Source organism: Natator depressus, chromosome 4 (assembly GCF_965152275.1).
Source record: "Natator depressus isolate rNatDep1 chromosome 4, rNatDep2.hap1, whole genome shotgun sequence".
NCBI lineage: Eukaryota > Metazoa > Chordata > Testudines > Cheloniidae > Natator > Natator depressus.
In genome coordinates, this window is record NC_134237.1 from 52,800,340 (window position 1) to 52,819,930 (window position 19,591).

The 19,591-nt window shown below is 39.5% G+C and overlaps 1 protein-coding gene across 6 annotated transcripts in view; it reads right to left on the reverse strand.

Moving 5' to 3' along the window:
* INPP4B (inositol polyphosphate-4-phosphatase type II B) overlaps nucleotides 1-19,591 on the reverse strand; it is a 476,198-nt gene that overhangs the window by 17,995 nt on the left and 438,612 nt on the right. For all 6 annotated transcript variants that reach the window (XM_074950913.1, XM_074950912.1, XM_074950910.1 and 3 more), the window contains one exon: nucleotides 16,496-16,650. In XM_074950913.1, coding sequence (XP_074807014.1) covers nucleotides 16,496-16,650 — 155 coding nt within the window. The remainder of the gene's footprint in view (nucleotides 1-16,495; nucleotides 16,651-19,591) is intronic.

A 19,591-nucleotide genomic window follows, 5' to 3' on the forward strand; every position in this document is an offset into this window, starting at 1 on the left:
ACAGCCTTCCAAGCTTGCTTAACTAATGAATCACCAGCATATATTTTAAAAGAGCTAATTTGATCCCTCTCTGCAATAAAAACTAAAGGGGAAAAGAAGAATTAAGGAGCAAGCAATAGTCAGTTAAACCTGTGATTTGGACTGCTTTAATACGGTACAGTACATTAAACCTTGCAACAAGACTCAATGCCTTTCTACTTCTCTTTTGGCATTCCATGCCCAGCAAAGTGTATAGCGAGCTTAAAGTTTTTATTTTTGCCATAAATGATCATTTGACTCTGCTTCTCCACCATAGTATGCATTTCATTTAATAAACTTTATAATAAAAAACTACTAAAAACATTTCTCCATTCAAGGATTACGATACAGAGGAGCTTAATTTAGTTCCATTAGTTTTAGCATCTGTGTTTTAAGCAGTAGACAGCTTCAAAAGTAGGTACTGAGGTGACAATGAGCTTCAGTCATGTATTAGTGTAGAAAATAAATTGGACACTTAATACATTTTATACTACAACAATAGTATAGTGTTTGCATACAACACTCCACCATGTTAGAAGGTGTTCAACCTGCTTGGAAAAGGTCAGCTGAGTTCTGATAACTGGACATAAGTGAGGTAGCAGTGGTTATCTGATGAGAGGACCAAGGGTGTGGGCTTGACTCGTGAGCAGTCCTTAGGGAAGAATCCTAGGAGGAGCCAAGCTTGGGAAGAAGGTTTGATTTGATTTTTTTAAGCTCATTGGTTAATAATGCCAAACCAAAAGAAAGGCAATTAGTTTTAATTAAACAAATTATATGGACTGTGTTTGTAAAGCAGGTTGGGACAGACTTGGTTCAGTTGGCTGGTTGGCCCAGGTTCCAGTGTGAGTTAGAGCATTACATGCTAGTGTATTCCTGTTCCAATGACCTCCCTAATTTGAAATAATCCTTTGTCACACTAAAGCATGTAACAAGAGGCCAAATTTTCAAACAATGGTACCTAAACTGACCAACAAAATCTGCATGTTCAAACAGGTAATTTCACCTGTGGACTGGTAAAGCTACTAGCAGCAAGAGAGAGTGGAGACTCCTCTTTTAGTGAGATCTTAAATCTCTCCAAGTAAGACATGTAAGACAAGTAGCTATCACAATTGTAGGTGCTTAATAAATGTTGTAATAATAAAGATACACCATCCTGTTGGCATCCTTGTACAAGCTGCATATTCAATTTTACTCCTGGGGGAATTCTGCACCACTGCGTGTGTACAGAATTCATGGCCCCCCCCACACAATTTCTTTGCTTCTCCGCAGAAAAATGACAGGGAAGCAAAGGGAAGCTGCAAGAGTGGTCATGCACCCTCTCTAGCTGTGCAGGTACATCGTTTCAGGAACCTGGAGCAGTTGGCAGAGAGGTAATTCACTTCAGGGCTGGTGACACCCTAGCCGGTGGCTCCTATCCTGCACGGAGATCAGCTGCTAGTCCTGGCTGAGCTGGAGGTGGGAGAGGATGGGGCTTCCTCTTCCCCAGCAAGCAGCAGATGGGGCTGGGTCAGACCCACACCCAGAAACCTCCCACCGGCTGCAGGAAGCTCAGCATCCTCCCCTGCTTCCTGCCCCTATCGCTCCTCAGCCATGGGGGGAGGGGTCACTGTACAAGGAGCTGCTCCTCCATCTGCTCAACCCCCGTGCATCTGGACCTCCCATACATGGACCCCCCCCCCGCCAAACCTCACCCTGTATACCCAGACACACACCCCCAGCCCTCCATACCTGAACCCCACCCCACTGAACCTCAACTCCTGCATCTGGAGCCTCCCTGCCTCCAGACCCCCACCTCTGCGCTCTCTGCACTCAAACCCCCACCATGATGAGCCCCACCCCCCTGCACCACCCTGAGGCCCCTCATTCAGACCCTCACCCCACTGACCCCCAACTAGCTGCACCCAGATGCCTACCCCCCTAAACCCACTCCCACAGCACCCAGACCCCCCCGCTGAGACCCCCCACACCCAGACCCCCCTGCTGAGCCCCAACCACCTTCACCTGGAAGCTCCTGTAGAGTCCCATTGCCCCTGCACCTAGAAACCCCCCAACGAGTCTCTGTGCATCCAGATCCCCCCACATTTAGATCCCACACTGAGCTCCCTGCACCCATATGGTTCCACACAGAACCCGCTCACCCCACACCCGGATTCCCCCCATACTGAGCCCCTTCACATTTGGATCCTGCCTGGTTGAGCCTGCTTGCCCCACACCTGGCACAGAGGAGCAGGGCCTCAGGGTATTTCTGGGGCAGGCCCAGCCCTTGTGCTGTGTCATGGTCAGGTGCAGCCTCACCACTGAGTCCATGTCCCGGGGGCGTGGGGGCTGCAGGGTGACCTCCCACCTTCATGAAGTCAGTGGCCTGTGCTCCCACTGCCATGCTGGAGCCCCTGCATTTATTTATTGACAAATAAAACTTGCAGAATTTTAAATACTGTGCGCAGAATTTTTAATATTTTTAATGCAGACATTTAATTTTTTGGTGCAGAACTCCCTCAGGAGTAATATTCAAATACATGTTCTTCACATACTGCTGCTTGTATGTGCAAATGTACACATTTTATGGGTTAAAACTTAGCCAGCTATTTTTGAAAGTTCATAATATCATATAATACAACAGGGAAACCAATAAATTAATTTATCTTTTTTAGTAGCTGAAATGAAGACATTTTCTTTGGATTAGATGTTTATTTCTATGTGGATCTGTGACTATACTGCAGGAACCAAAATATTTAGGAGATTGAACCTTAACGTACACCCACCTTGCCTCATGCATATGCCACCATAACTGTGATTCATTCCTGATGCAACCTGAAAAATCTCTTTGGTAATTTTTTAATCTAATATGGCTGCACCTACAGCTACCAAGAAACAATAGTACTCTTGCTTAGCGCAGTACCCTCTCCGCCATAGTACTGTACTGCCGTGTCAACATCAGGTCATATTCTAGTGAAGGGCTTGATGAAGCAATATAATTTTCACTCTGAGACAAGAATAATACCAACCAAGCTGCAATGACAATACAAGAGAATTTCTCACAGAGTGCAGCAACAGAGGGAAGTAGGACAAAAGCTAATTCACTGAATGTACAAAGTTAAGATAAATGCCCTCCCACTAGTAAGAGACCTCAGGCAGCAGCTCCAAGGGCCATTAATAATTGCTCTGGTCAGTGGATAGTTGCTATGAATTGATAACATTTTTTGTGGGGAAAATAAGCTATTTTAAAAATAAATAGTGGAGTCTCACACATACTAACTGATTTTTCAAGATGTTATGATGTAACTTCTGCCTGTGGCATACTGTGTTAATGTGTAAAACAGACGTGTCATTTTATATTTGAAAAAATTCTTACAAATTTGCTGAGTCATTCTAAGAGCAAATTTCTACAGAGAAAGAAAGTACAGTGAGTCCCTTCCTCCCCAGGGCAGCAACAAGGCAGGATTCCAAACTAGCACCCTAGATAGCATTACACTGAAGGACTGGCTAACCATCCTCGCCAGTCTACCATACTCCACCATCTATTCAATGCACAGGAGGTAAGAGGGCTTAAACTGTGCAGCCATCATCCGATGATTCCAAATAGTATAATCAAAGGATTATGTGTACGTAAAATACTGCAGGTCAGTAAGAAGCTGGGCCTTTCCAAGGCATCTGTTGAGCATTCAAGGACAGCAGCAATTCCTTCCCACCCTCTGGAGATAGAGCAGATAGGAAGGACGGTCATATAATTAAGGCATAGAACTTTGATTCAGGAGATCTAGATTCAGTTCCTGGCTCAGCCACAGACTTTCTGTGTGATTATGAGTAAATCACACACTCTCAATTCTCCACTTTTTGTCTTGTCTATTTCTATCAAAAGCTCTGGAGATAAGGAATGTTCTTACTGTGTGTTTTATAGTGTTTACCAGAATGGGGCCCAAATCCTGGCTGACGCCTCCTAGTGCTACACTAAAACAAATAATAAATAATAATGAATTGAAAGACACTTAGCATATCTCCCTGGCTAAGGGAAGTATAAGACATTGCAATTGCTAGGTGGATGGGAAGCTGGAGAATAAAGTGCAAAATATTGAAGATGAAAGATTAGGAAACCTCCAGTCTCCTCCAGAATGGACACCATGGTAGGAAAAATGTGCACAGCGGGTTACAGATTTTAGACTCTAAGAGCTTCAATCCAGTTATGATGCCTTATTTTTATGTTCACAAAGCATCTAGCACCCTGCGGGTGGTACCAGAAAGAAACATCAAATTTCTTCAAAGGTACAAAGGGTAATTACAAGCCCAGTTCCCACAGAAAGTCTCCACTGATGCTTTCTGAAAATCTCCCCCAACAACAACATATCACAATATAAAGGAATGCAATGAGCACATAATGCAGTATTATAATTATAAAGTCTTAATTTTTTTTAAATGATCATGAAAATAACCATGTTCTATAAACCAAAATGTATCTAATCAGCCTGTTCTAATATTCTAGAATGATTAACAATCAATTCATAGATTATTTAGACAGAGATGAAATCATCTCTGTTAATTGCTTGCAGTTTTCAACTCATTGTGGCACTATGTTGGTTATTACAAAAACAACCAACAATATTATTTATGCTTTTGATAAGCAACAAGAAGTTCAGTCATTATTATTGATTTTTCCAAAGCACTCAATGTGATGGGCCATTTTATTAAATGGACTTGAAAAAAATAACGTTAGCTCTGACTCTTTGGGTGGGTACTAGAGCTGAAATAAATAGTGATAAACAGGGTGATTTTTATTTGTCAGATAAAGTCTATTACTAAAGGAGTCCCACAAGAGTCTATTTTAGGTTCCCTCATTCTCTTAACAGCAACAATATAGTACAGGCAGCTGCAAGCTCCTCAGTTCATCTTTCTATTGATGATACTATTTTGTATTCTGTAGGTAGGCCATTATCAGCAGTTCTGAATGAGATACCAGAGGATTTTAATACAATTCCGTCAACGTTTTTGGATCGTTGCAAATGTGATTTTTGAAAAATACAATAAATAATAATAAAAGATCAGAATCTGGCCTAATTGTACTTCATTAGGATAGCTCACATGAGTACTTGTCTACACTTACAGTGGTGCAGTAGTGCAGCTAAATCAGTGCAGCTGTGCTGCTGTAACACTTACGCCAACGGGAGAGTTTCTCCTGTCACCATAGGTACTCCACTTCCCGAGAAGTGGTAGCTATGCCAATGGGAGAAGCCCTCCCGTTAACATAGCACTGTCTACACTGGGGGGTTAGATTGGTCTAACTACGTTGCTCAAGGGTGTGGATTTTCCACACCCTTGAGTGACACAGTTATATCGACATAAGTTTGTAGTTTAGTCCAGGGCTCAGTAAGGCAAGCCTGGCTTGGTGTTCCTGCATTATATCCAAGTTATTGATCTCTGTAATACTTAAGGAGGGGAGGAAGATGCCTTTTATAGAGGAAAAAAGGGGAAAACTGCAGATTAGGATGGTTTTAATAACCACTGATCATACAGTAAGTACTGGACAAGAAGAAACCATTTAAATTGATACACTGAAAGATTTAGCCAAATGATTTGGTAATCAATTTTTGGAGGATTTCAAACTTCACACTGTAATTTCCTTATCACCTCATACTTCCTGGGGTACAGGATATAATATAAAATTTACATTATTAAAAGGATAGGCTCCCAAACTTATTTCCTGAGCCCTTCCAGGTGGTTCAGAAAGCTGGGCAGCAGTGTATTGCTGTTGGCTCTGTTTCCTTGTATGCAGCTATAGCCAAGATGTCTGCAAGCAGGATGGCTACCATGAGTGGATACTGCAGCCTAACAGGCATTGCGTCTGCCATCCAAGTGCCATGAGCAGCAAGAGACTGCTACCACAGGGAGCAATCAGGAACCACTGAGGAACCCACTGCTTCTGATGGGAGGCAAGAGCTGCTGTCAGAGCCACCACTGCCACTCTGGTGGGAGTGCACTAAGGAGACACTAGCCAGGGACCCACAGCTTCTGGAGCTGCCAGAAAGGGAGCTGTTGCTGCTGAAGGAATCACCAAGAGTCATAACAGACAATCATGATCAAGCCATTGAATGAGATAGCGGTGAGTAACCCAGCAAAGGAGGTATTTCAGGGGAGGAAGGGGTGGGAGAAGTCAGAATTGGGACACTGCATGGAGGGATTGGAGTGGGAGCCAGGGAGCCAGAATGGGGAAAACTGAAGTAAGGACCCTGCATGGGGAAGGAGGCTGGAGTAGGAAGGTCCTAGACAGGCAGAGCAAGAAGATTGTTTGATTGGAGGCCCTGCATGGACAAGAAGCGGCTAGAGCAGGGACACTGAATGGACAATAAATTGAGTTAGAAAAATAGGGCAAGATTAAGGAAGCATGAAATGAAAGGAAAAAAGAAAGCTTACAAAGTTTTCCTAAGCTCTAGGCTGCCCACATGCAGCCAAAGAGTGTTCATAGAACCATAGAAGATTAGGGTTGGAAGATACCTCAAAAGGTCATCTAGTCCAAACCCCTGCCCAAAGCAGGGGCAACCCCAACTTCCACATCATGGAAGTTGGGGTTCCATCAAGGAAGTTACATCATGACATTGCATCACCACACAGTAAATATTCCACCCTGATGGAGACTCAGACTTCGAGATCAGAAGGGACCATCATGATTACCTAGTCTGACATTCTGCACATTGCAGGCTACAGAACCTCACCCACCTACTCCTGTAATAGACTCATAACCTCTGGCTGAGTTACTGAAGCCCTCATAGTTTAAAGACTTCTAGTTACAGAGAATCCACCATTTACACTAGTTTAAATCTGTAAGTGAGCCATTCCCCTGCTGCAGAAGAATGCAAAAACCCCTCAGGGTCTCTGCCAATCTCACCCAGGGAAAAATTCCTTCTCAACCTCAAATAAAAGAACATTAGAATGGCTATACTGGGTCAGACCAATGGCTATGGCAAACAGAGGTTAGGAACACCCAAAGCATGGAGTTGCATTCCTGACTATCCTAGCTAATAGCCATTGATGGACCTATTTGCAGGTGTCCAGAACTACAGGAAGAAATTTACTAGGCACTCCTGCCCATGCAAAAATAATATAGTTGAAAATAACATAGTATTTGAAGGTAGATAATTTCATGCAGAGAATGAAATCATGATATTTTAAACTGGGCAATCGCTACTACAAATGTTTCCAGTAAATCTGCACCTGCAGATTCCAGCCTTGTTTTGTTTCTTGCTTTCTATTTGAATTTCCTGATGGACAGTGCTGCTGCTGCTAAGAATGTTAGTTTGGTTTGCCTCAGACTATATACATCTAGCTTTAGATCAGGGCCTTATCCTATAGAATAAACATGCCGTGCAGTGCACCTCAGAAACAGTACCTCACAGTGCTTAATAACAGTAAACACAAAATGAAGAAAAAACCGATGCTACTGTACACTTAAGAGTAAGATATACCACTTCCTAATTTTGAGTGAGAGTGCTCTATCAAAGAAATGTTGAATAAATGATGGAACTAGAATCCGCTCCTTTCTAATGATTCTAAGGAGCTGAGCTACAATATATGAATGAGGCAGTCGAAGTGTTGCAGTGGTGATGAACAGGATCTTAAAGTCGACACTACTGGAAGTTAAGTAAAGATTGTAGGAGAGGGGTAATATGCTGATGAACTCTGAAGTGATTACTGCCTATAGTTTATGTACAACTAAGTGTGATAAAGAACATTTATATTAGAAGGGCTTTTAAAAAGTGCAAATACAGTAAGCACTTTCCAACACCTCTCCAATTAATCAGTATTCTGTATTTAAATTAACTGTACCATAAGTGATGAATCTTTTCAGATCCTGAACTCATGCACAGTATGGCATGAGAAGGCAAATTCATTTGGCAGGCATCCACACTGGAAACTGAATGATCATAGTGTTCACCTTGCAAGCAATTAATTATGTACCTTACCCATAGTATGCACTGAGTATTTTAGAAATTCACTGAGAGGGAAACTGTAGTTCAATTCCCTGTTCTCTCATTTGGATCAAAATATAGCAACACTGATATCTACCAGCAAGTTGCTGGATATTAATGTGCTAGATGAAACATCATTTATCATGTCAGTACCTCTGCGGGAGAGTAAAAAATCACAGCAGACAAAAATTACACATGTCAGTGGAACTTTGACTGGCAACAGCATGGCTCTTCTTTAGGGTAGCGTATCATATAACCTGACTAGTCAAGCGGCAAGAATCCCCTTTAGCTAGATGGCCAGAGGAAACCTAAGTCCTTTCTTGTAGCCACATGGCTAAGAATGCAGATGACAGTGGCCAAGTAGAATTTTGTAGTGGAGTGTGATGGGGTGTGTACCCCACACAGGACCTCATTGTGTTAATGTGGGCCTGAGAGTAAGAATAAATTATCAGTTTTCAAAGTAGAGAGAAGTAAATAGCAGGGTGCCCACACGATCTGTACTGAGACTGTTCAACATAATCATAAATGATGTGGAAAAAGGAGTAAAGAATGAGGTGGCAAAGCTTGCAGATAACTCAAAATTACTCAAGATAGTTAAGTCCAAAGGTGACTGTGAAGAGTTACAAAGGGACCTTACTAAATTGGGTGAATGGGAACAAAACAGCAGAAGAAATTAAGTGCTGATAAATATAAAGTACTGCACACTGGAAACACAATCCCAATGATACGTACAAAATAATGGGGGGTTTAAAGTAGCTGTTACCACTCAGGAAAGAGATCTTGCAGTCACTGTGACTAGTTCTCTGAAAACATCTGCTCAATGTGGAGCAGTAGTCAAAAAAAGCGATCAGAATGTAAGGAACCACTAGGAAAGTGATAGAAAATATGACAGAAAATATCTTAATGGCACTAAGGAACGCCCACCCCTTGAATACTGCACGCAATTCTGGTCGTCTCATCTCAAAAAAGATATAGTAGAATTGGGAAAAGTACAGAGAAGGGGATGGAACAGCTTCCATATGAGGAGAGATTAAAAAGACTGGGACTGTTCAGCTTAGTAAAGAGACGACTGAGGGGGGATACGATCAAGGTCTATAAAATCAGGACTGGTGTGGAAACAGTGAATAAGGGAAGTGTTATTTACCTCTTCACATAACACAATAACCAGGGGTCACCCAAAGGAATTAAGAGGCAGCAAATTTAAAACAAAGATAAGGAAGTACGACTTCACACAACTCACAATCAGCCTGTAGAACTCATTGCCAAAGGACGTTGTGAAGGTCAAAAGTATTACTGGATTAAAACAAATAATTGGATAAGTTAATGGAGGATATGTCCATCAATGGCTATTAGCCCAGGTGGTCAGGGATGCAACTCTATGCTCTAGGTGTCCCTAAACCTCTGACTGCCAGAAGCTGGGCCTGGATCACTTAATAACTGCCCTGTTCTGTTCATTGTCTCTAAAGCATCTGGCACCAGTCACTGCTGGAAGACAAGATACTGGGCTAGGTGGACCATTGGTCTGACCCAGTATGGCCATTCTTATGTTCTTATGATATGGTCTTTAATTATACCATCACATACTATTTGTTCCACATTTTTCCCCTGACTTTTTTTTTCCCCCTCATGTGGGGGAAAGCAGATTTTTGCCCCAGATCTAGATTTAAAAAATCACTTTTGTCCTTCACATCTTCTAGCACACTATTGCCTGTGCTGGAAACTCCCATCCTGAACTGGTTCACTACATCTCAACCATTTACTTATTCAAACCATTCCTTTAGATGAACTCTTTCCAAAAGATCTATAAAATCCTCGTCCTCCATACTGAGTATAAACAAAGATATTTAAAAAATCCAAATAAAAGTAATGAAATCTAACAAGATGTACGCTACACGGGTCAATCACACAGCTCTTCATTACATCCCATTCCCCTGTCTCATAGGCTTTCCTCTTGTCTGAAAGGCACCATGCACATAGCTGCTGCTACAGAAATAATAACTTCTTGTTTAAAAATAAAGTAGATGTCTATCACAATTAATACACAAAAATGGTCATTGCTGTTGCTAAATATTGAGGTCCCTTTCAGCACACGAATGGGACTAATGTTCACTTCTCTCTCCTCCTAACATTCCCCCTCTCAGATGACAAAAACGTTATGATTCTAGAGAATACCCATGGCCTGTCCAGATTACAGGCTCTTCCAGTAGGTTTAGTATACATTTATAAGCCTTGAACTAGGACTCTTAATAGAAGTGAGTGGGAGATTTCACTGGTCTGCGCAGAGAGAGAAATACCAGAGTACAACTGCTTCCTCTTTGTGCAGTCAGCCATCAATTGCACAGTGCAACGGTTGCCAACAAGCTGAGAACAGGCAGGTCCAGAATTGTGAGATAGTGGTAGGGCCAAAAAGTAGCTGCACAGTTCCAGTCCTAGGTGACAAATTCCAAGCCCAGAAGGGGCCATTGTGACCGTCTAGCTGGCCTTCCTGACAAAACAGCCCATAGAACTTCGCCAAATACCTAGAACATATCTGACAATTACATTGCGAGACCTATCAGTTAGACAGCTTTTAATCCATTTAATGCACGCAAGATTAATTTATATCCTTTTCATTTTTTAATCAAAATGTTGCGTTATATGAAATCAAATATCTTACAGAAGTTGAAGTGTATGCCATCAACATTATTACCTTTAACAACCAAACTACTAATCTCATCAAAACTAGATATCAAGTTAGTTTGACAGGATCTATTTTTCATACATCCATGTTGATTGGCATTAATTATATTACCCTCATTCAATTCTTTATTAATAAAGTTCCATATCAGCTGCTCCATTACCTTCCCTGGGATTGATGTCAGACTGACAGGCCTATAATTATCAAGGTCACCCTGTTTACCCTTTCTATATATTCATATAATATTAGCTTTCTTCCAGTCTCCTGGAACTTCCCCAGTGTTCCAAGACTTATAGGAAATCAACAGTAATGGTCCAGCGAGCTCTTTAGCCAACTCTTTTAAAACTTGGGTGCAAAAAATATGGACTTACTGACTAAAAATGTGTAACTTTATTAGCTCCTATTTAACTTCCTTCTGATGTACTAGTGAAATGGAAAATATGACCTTCATCATATGATATGACTACATCTGTTCTCCCCCGCCCATTCAGAACAGAAATATGTATTGAATACTTTTGCTTCTTCTTACTTATTATTGATAATTTTACCATTCATCTAGTGATGGACTAATATCAATGTTAAGATTCTTTTTCTTCCTAACATACCTAAACTCCTTATTAGCTCTGCTGGCCATAGATTTCTCTGTGTGTCTCTGTGCTTTCTTTAACAATTTTCTACAATTCCTAGCTTCTGATTTTTAAAATGTTATATATAGAACAGAAGAAAGGGAAAGCTGATAGTAAAGGAAAGTAACGGGATGAAAAAGGGAAATATGTATAATTTTATAGCTGCCTTTACTTCCCTTCTAAACCAGGTCAGTTTTCTAACCAATACAGCCTTCTTCCACAGTTGTGGGACTGTGACTTTTTGGAAATTGAGTACAGTTTTGCTAAACAATTCCCAATGATCTTTCATGCTTTTCTATTAAATTCTTCCTCCCAGCTCTTCTGGCTCAATTGTTTTCTGCTTTGTGAAATGGGCTCTTTTAAAGTACCAAGTATATATATACACACATATATCTATCTACCTACCTACCTATATATATACATACACACACACATATATAAAACTGATCTGGACTTAATTTGTTTTCACATTATAGATGTGATCAAGTCATAATCACTTGTATGTAAGCTACCACTGATTTTTAGTTCTGTGATCAGTACCTCTTTCCTGTCAATATTTGCTTCTGCTTCTGAGTCTACATGGCAATCACAATGCTGTCTGGTCATGGGCTACCTTTGTAGGTCCAGGGTCCCTCTCAGTCTGGACCTACGGATCCTGCTTTAACCCATCGCTGTATTGAGGTTATAGGAAAGAGATATTGCAACTGTCTTTTCCTCTACTAAACATAAGGAGTCTTACCCCGGAACTCAAACATTTTTAATGAATTTATTTTGCCAGTGATCTCTGTGCAATGATGCTCTTCAAGAGCTCTCTGAAAAGGGCCATTTGCTTCACAACTGGGCCATAAAACACCCATACCTTGCTACTCAGACCATTCACTGTGTGTTTCAATCAGCTTTTTGAAGACAGACAATTTATCTGAAATATCCTCAGTTGGTGTGTCAAGTGAAAACAACAAGTCCTTCATTGAATCAAATGTGTTCACTGGCTCAAACATCTGACAGGTACTGCTGCCTGTTAAGAATGATGATGGGGTTGACAGCCCCAAGGCTTTACTGAAGTGAGTGGATTTACCATATTTATATTTTATTTCTAAGCTTTACTGAAGACATTCTGAAAGTAAAGGATTCTCTGGTTATTTACTATTCAAGACTTTCAAAATGTATATGGACCAACTCACTGAAAAGCAACTTTTAATAGGCCAGAAAGAAAATGCAGTTCTGAAAAACTGCTTCCAACATCTGCTGCTTTCCAGGGTCCAGCTCCATCCAAGGAAAATGAACAGAATCATATGAGAGGTACCTGCAATTAATTATGTTACATCTGTTTGTCCCTTTAACTCTATATCACAAAGAGAGAATTCAAGATGGCAGGAGACCGCATCCACTGCAGAATGGGAAATAAGAAAACCAGATCACATCATTTGAAAAAAGGTAATTGAGAAGTCAGAAGTGTGATTTCAGTAATATGTAAAATGAGACCACTTGATGCACAGGGAATAATATATTAGTTGTATTTGCCCCACCGTATGTATACACCTTTCACTAAGATCAATAGGAATCACATGCACAAATCAAGGGTAGAATATCACATATACTATAGTATTTATTAAACACACAGACACTCCTATTTGTATTTTCATTTCAATTGCAACAATTTAATGGCTTGAGATACACCAAGACAACAAAACGCTGCATTGGGTATTCATAGTGCAAAAGTCTGAATTCCTGTAGTCAATCTTTCATAAATTAAAAGGACAGTCAGTAAACCAATCTTTAAAGCACTACGTTTTACAAGTCCTAAATATCTGGTGCATCAGTTCAAGTCTCTTATTTTTCTTACTAATCCATAGTATAAAAACTATTTGCAGAACAACGTCTCACAGCGTAAACAAAAAACTAAACTATAATTTAAATGTGAGAGGTAGCCCTTGATGGATGCTAGATTGTGCTTAGCCCTGCAAGGAGATGGAGTGGGCACAAGCGTTAATGGAGTCTAGTATTACCATAAAACTTTCCAAAGGAGCAAAGCAAGGATGGGGCCGTGGACATGTCCCTCCTCTCTATAATAGCAATCGCAGCCATGCCAGTATAGGCATGCGAGAAGGTAGCATTAAAGCCACCAAATTTTCTTGTGATTTTAGTACCTCTAAATCAGAGTTTCTGATAAAGGCTGTTCCCAAATCTCAATTTACTTTTACAAATCAAATGCTTTCACCCCATTATATATCTCCTACTGTTAACTCTTAAAAGTAGCCTTTCAAAGTTCAATCCAGCCTGTTAGTGTTTTTATGTCAAGATCTGTTTTTTCTTCTCTACGGTTTCTTTTCAAAGACTTTACTAGTGTCTCATGGCAATCATCGCAAAAAAAGCCAGACTGACATGGAGCTTAACAAAGTGATCTACTGAGGATTCATCAGAGTAAAATTGCCCAAACTGTATAAATTAAGAAATGCACTGACGACGTGCCTCTCTCTCCCCATAAAACAAAACGTTATCTTCAGATGCAGAAACCATTTTGAAAGCTTCTGCATCTAGAGAATAAAGCATTCAGAAATGCACAGCATAACCTTTTACAACAACATCTTACAGTACTAATCACATAGAAAGGATAAATACATTCGTGTCACACTACTGTCAAGCCCATTAACCTTATTTAGCCAAACCTCAAAAGCATAGCTGCCAAGTCCCCTCAAATGAATAAGTGAGCTTTTGTTAGAAGGCCATTAGATTCCTCCATGGGGAAAACTGTGGGTTTGCTCTCCTTTCTATATTTACATCATTATAAATAAAAGCAAAATTCCCCTCAGCATTTCAAAATGAGGTTCTATTAATAGTGGAACATATTCAATTCTCATTTACACAAATGTAAACCCAGTAAAACTCAGTTGGTTCCGCTGAATGGAGAGGGAGTATTGGCTCTTGGTTTTACATGCAAATCTTTTATATACCAGTGTGCAATGGTATCTGCCTTTTTATTATATTTCAAACTGAAAATTAATATTTAATGTTGTAAGAAACTATGGTGGATGCATGACACCACGATCATCTGAGATGATCAAAGCTAGAACATTCAGCACTAGATGCACAAAGATGCAACTGCACAACCTATCACCTGAGCTAAAGGAATAACTCCATTAACTAACAATAAGCAGTAGGCTGTTATAGTCCCTGGTGCCAGTCACTAAAGGGACACATGATCACACACACTAAGCCAATGCATTACACTATCATTCTATATAGTCTTCTGCATTGATGTGCCATTTGTTCAACATGCTTCCATTTTTTATTATTATTTAGTAGTGTTCTTTCCTAATGTCCAGATCAATGGAAGCACTTAAGAAAATGAACTTTAAGCATGCATTTAAAGTTCAGCAGGTATTTAAGTGCCCTTCCTGAATAGGGATGCTTTCCTGAATTGGGGCCTACACTTTAACTGTGCCTCTTACTATATTAATATTATATTTTTATTAATTGCCCAGTACTCTCAATGTTCTCCAGGTCTATTTGAATTTTCTGCTATTATCTAACTCCAATTTTAGTACCACCTGCACATTTTATTGATGCATTACTCATTTAATTTTCCAGCTCAATTATAATGATATTAGACACTACTAGTTCCAATATAAGGAGAGTTTAGTCTGCAGAAACCTACAGTACTTCTGTACTAACAAGTTAGTTTGTACAATATACAAGGTCCTATTTAGAAAGTTTCTAATTGCTGAATTTTTCCATTCCCTGTTTGAGTCTTAATCTTCATGAGAATTTATTTTATATAGTTGAGATCCTTATGTCCAGCCATTTATAGTAGCTTTCCAACACTCACATTTATTGATAGCTTACAAAAGAAAAACAGGACAGTTGAAATACTAACAGAAAGAGTGTTTAATGTAAAAAACTCAGGAATTGCTCGTTAGTGGTAAAACATGATGGTATGAAAGATAGTGCATGCACGTGTCACCCACCAGCTGAAACTCTACAATGGTCAACGGATTTAGGAAAGCTAATGATATATATGAAATGGTACTTTAGTACACCATCACAGTAAATGAGCAACTTGCAAGTGGGCTATACTTCTGAATCCTCGCAGTGCTCTGCTGAATCATCCTTTCTAGCAATTAACTTGTTTCTTTTTAAATAACAGGTGTCCCTATTAAGGATATATTGCAAAAGCACTCCTAGTGCTTTTGCAATATATCCTTAATAACTTTAGATTTAACTACTTCTGAAATTAATCCATAAACACAATTTCTAGCATCAGGATATGAAATATATCTGTTTGGATCATTACTCTACTAAACTAAAACTTCAAAAAAACATTTAACTTAGGTATGAGTTGTACAAACCCAATTTAAACAAATTAGGAAAGAAATTCTAATCATATGTTGCACTGGAGTTGAGGACATACAATTTATTACCTCCTAGGAGGCTGCCCTGAAATTTATGGTCTTGCGGGGATTTTTGTTAAATATTCTTTAAACAGCTTAGATGCAAAATGTTAGTATTTACAAATCCTTTGTACACTATTCAGTATTAATAAAAAATAATTAACTATGAAATATTAGTTCTTCTCGGACTAATAGATAACACAATGTAGGAGCCAGATTCATTTTATGATCTAAACTTATTTACTTGAAATTCTTTTCTGTGACTAACATGCAGATATTCAAAACCCTATCACATCTCCTAATTACACATTCTTAATTACTTCTGTCTTAATGGTTGCATAGCTATACTTAACAATGCAATGTAAAGTTGTTTTTTTTAAAAAAAGATGATTTAATTAAATATAACCATCAGTCCAAACTTCCTTGGTCATTCTTTTTATTTTGGATAACATCAGCTAATGAGAACTACTAACTATAACAAATGTTTAATTCTGATTTAGTAATATTTTTTCCAGCTCCATTTTATTTAAATGTTTTAATAAGAATTTAACAGCTTGAAAGTTTTTAAGAGAGTAAATAAATTTTTCTTTTTTATAGGGTACAGGCATATTGCTAAAATTGTGTGTCTTATGAAAGCCTATGAAAAAGCATTAAAAATGAACTGCTAATTAACTAGATCCAAATCCTGCAGTCCTTATTCCTCAATAAGGCAAGTTTTGGCCTGTAACACATTCACTACTGGCTAGTACTAAGGTGATATAGTACATGCATGTGTTTGAAACACAAGTAGCAGAAAAATAAACAAACCAAAAACTAAAACCAGATATATACCTTCTCATACAATCCAGCGCCCGGATAAAGAAGTCCTTGTGCAGTTGATGTTCATCTCTCAAGATTGAGCACTGTTCTAGTGTCACTGACATGGATGTCCTGTCTTTGGCACTTTTGCAACAGGTGAAACGGATTCCATTTAGCTTGCGGCAAATCTATAAAACAGACAAATCAAATGATTACTGTTGTGCATCCTATCCACTGTAAAGGATAGCATAAAATGAACTCACATATTTTACAGTTATAGAGAATTTACATCGAGGCTTAACTTTCTTTTCTTTTTTTTTTTTTTGGTTAAAACTAACCCAACTCAAATGGAATTCAATCATTATGCTTCTGCCATGTGATCCTAAGTAGTTTAGTCAATGATCATCAGACAAACTGGAAAAGGAGCCAATAAAGAAAACTATTTTTCTTTTAATGTCACATGTACTACTGTAATTAATGTTCACCTACACTGCCAAATACCAAATTAACATTAGAAGTATTTCAGGTAAGCTTCATTTCTAAGAATGAAATTCACTCTGGCCTGGAGGACACACGCAAGGTCCTCTGCACCATTTAACCTTCAGGGTGGGGTTGCACCGAGGAGGCTGTTAGAATTGACCCACAGGCCATGTCCAGAAAGATATATCATGTTAGAAAATGTATTAACAAACATGTTTTAACTAACATGATGTTAAATATGATTTTTTTCTTTGTGTAGGCAGGGACAAGTCATGTTTAAAAATGTGTTAGCTGGTCACGATTAATCCTAGGGTCCTTCCTAAGGTTAACCATGACTCACTAACGTGCTTTTATAAACATGACTGTTGCTGTCTACACTAAGAAGAAAATCATGTTTAACATAATAGTTAAAACTTGTTAATGAACACAATGTCTAAAGATGTATTTTCCCAATGCAGACAAGGCCACAGAGGATTTTTTATACCCAGTGTATGTTGTGGAAGGTGCTCGTGCCAGACCTTCACAGGCTGGTATAGATATTGGCAATGGGGCCCTGAGGAGGGACCATGGAATCCATGTTTATTAGACATGTCTGTGTAAACAGTACAGGAGAGGTTGCAGCCTCTATTTTAGCCAATTTCATCCAAATTACATATCTTAAAAACCAAATCTTAAAGCCCTTCATTAGCACAGCAGGTCTATAAATATCTGCCATCTTGGGAAAATGAGGCAGTTATCTAATAGATTTTAGCAGGGCAAGGTGTGCTCTCAGGCACTGCGCTGGAAAGCGATTGCAGCTGGTGAGTGTTTGAGATCACTGAGCATTTTTGAAATATTCAAGGCTACAATAATAAGTACATAACTCCAGCACATTTGATGCAACAATCCTCTGGCTTTGTGCCTTCAGCCATTTGAAGTGCGTATTAATAGCCTCAGAAAACACAATTTGGAGTGTCTTATGATTCCTTTTTTATTGTATATTTCATTTTTAAGTCTTGTTTTCCGTTTGATTGCTATTAACCGTAATGTATATAGTACCATTAGTTGTGCACCACGTTTTACAACTGGTTATGTATCAGACAAGGGAAAGGATCCCTGTGCAGAGTTGCTAAATACAGGTGAAAGACCTGAGAGGATACAATTAGAATACAAATATATTTTGTGAAGGGCAGCACAGACTGACTTGGAGGTCACAGAAGCACCATTTAATACTCTCAGGTTTATTTTTTGAAGTAAAATTATAAATTAAATGTGGCCCAACAATCAGGGGTGCTGCTACTAAAAGTGACACCGACCAGGCTGCACTGTGTATTCCTGACCCTTCCGTTATCAATTACTTGCATCGGTGCCCTTGGCTGTCTCAGTTTTTGTTTAAAGATTTTCTGTAGGATTATTAACGAGATCCTGATTAAGCTTTTTAAATTAAAATATGAAACTGAAAAGAGGCCATGATTTGACAGAACAGATGTCAAAGGGTGAGAGATTTGAAATAGAACAGGGATAGGGAAAGGGTTAAGGAATATTCAATAGCTAAAAAACCACCATGCCCTACAAAATTTATATTGTCCTTACTCTTAAGTATGAACAATAGTAGTCATTTAAATGACTATAATTACGAATTACCAACCTGTGGAATCTGAGACACTACAGTATTTCTTTATATTCAGAAGAGGAAGTGATTGTAGTGAAACGGATTTCCATTATTGGTAAAAGTTAAAAGGAAAAAAGGCTTTTACTGTCTTTTCCCACTCTCTGTGATGTCCACCTATTTCATTTATAGTTCAGGTGTATGAATGCTTAATATTTGAATGAAGTGATATGGTGAGGAGATACCTGATACCTAGGATTTTGATCCTGCAAATGCTTAGAGTAAGGCAGTTTTTACTCATGAGTAATGGTTTTCAGGATTCTGACCCTGTATTGAAACCATACTTACAAAGCCATTTGTAGTTTTCAACCATCAAACTGTCCAAGGTGTACACAATGAGAATATGTGAAAAAGACTGAAATATGGAACATGTTTCTTGTCATGACAAAAATTTATCCTGGTTTCTAATTCTAACACCTGTTTAAGGATGATTTCTCCCTTTGTGAATTAAGAAAATCAATTTTTAAAAACAGAAAACCAGAGGGAAAATTCCATCATGTGAAAATCATAGAATATCAGGGTTGGAAAGGACCTCAGGAGGTCATCTAGTCCAACCGCCTGCTCAAAGCAGGACCAATCCCCAACTAAATCATCCCAGCCAGGGCTTTGTCAAGCCTGACTTTAAAAACCTCTAAGGAAGGAGATTCCACCACCTCCCTAGGTAACCCGTTCCAGTGCTTCACCACCCTCCTAGTGAAAAAGTTTCTCCTCATATCCAACCTAAACCTCCCCCACTGCAACTTGAGATCATTACTCCTTATTCTGTCATCTGCTACCACTGAGAACAGTCTAGATCAGTGTTTCCCAAACTTGGGATGCCGCTTGTTCAGGGAAAGCCCTTGGCGGGCCGGGCCTGTTTGTTTGCCTGCCGTGTCTGCAGGTTCGGCCGTTCGCAGCTCCCACTGGCTGCGGTTCGCTGCTCCAGGCCAATAGGGGCTGTGGGAAGCGGCGGCTGGTACGTCCCTCGGCCTGTGCCACTTCCCGCAGCCCCCATTGGCCTG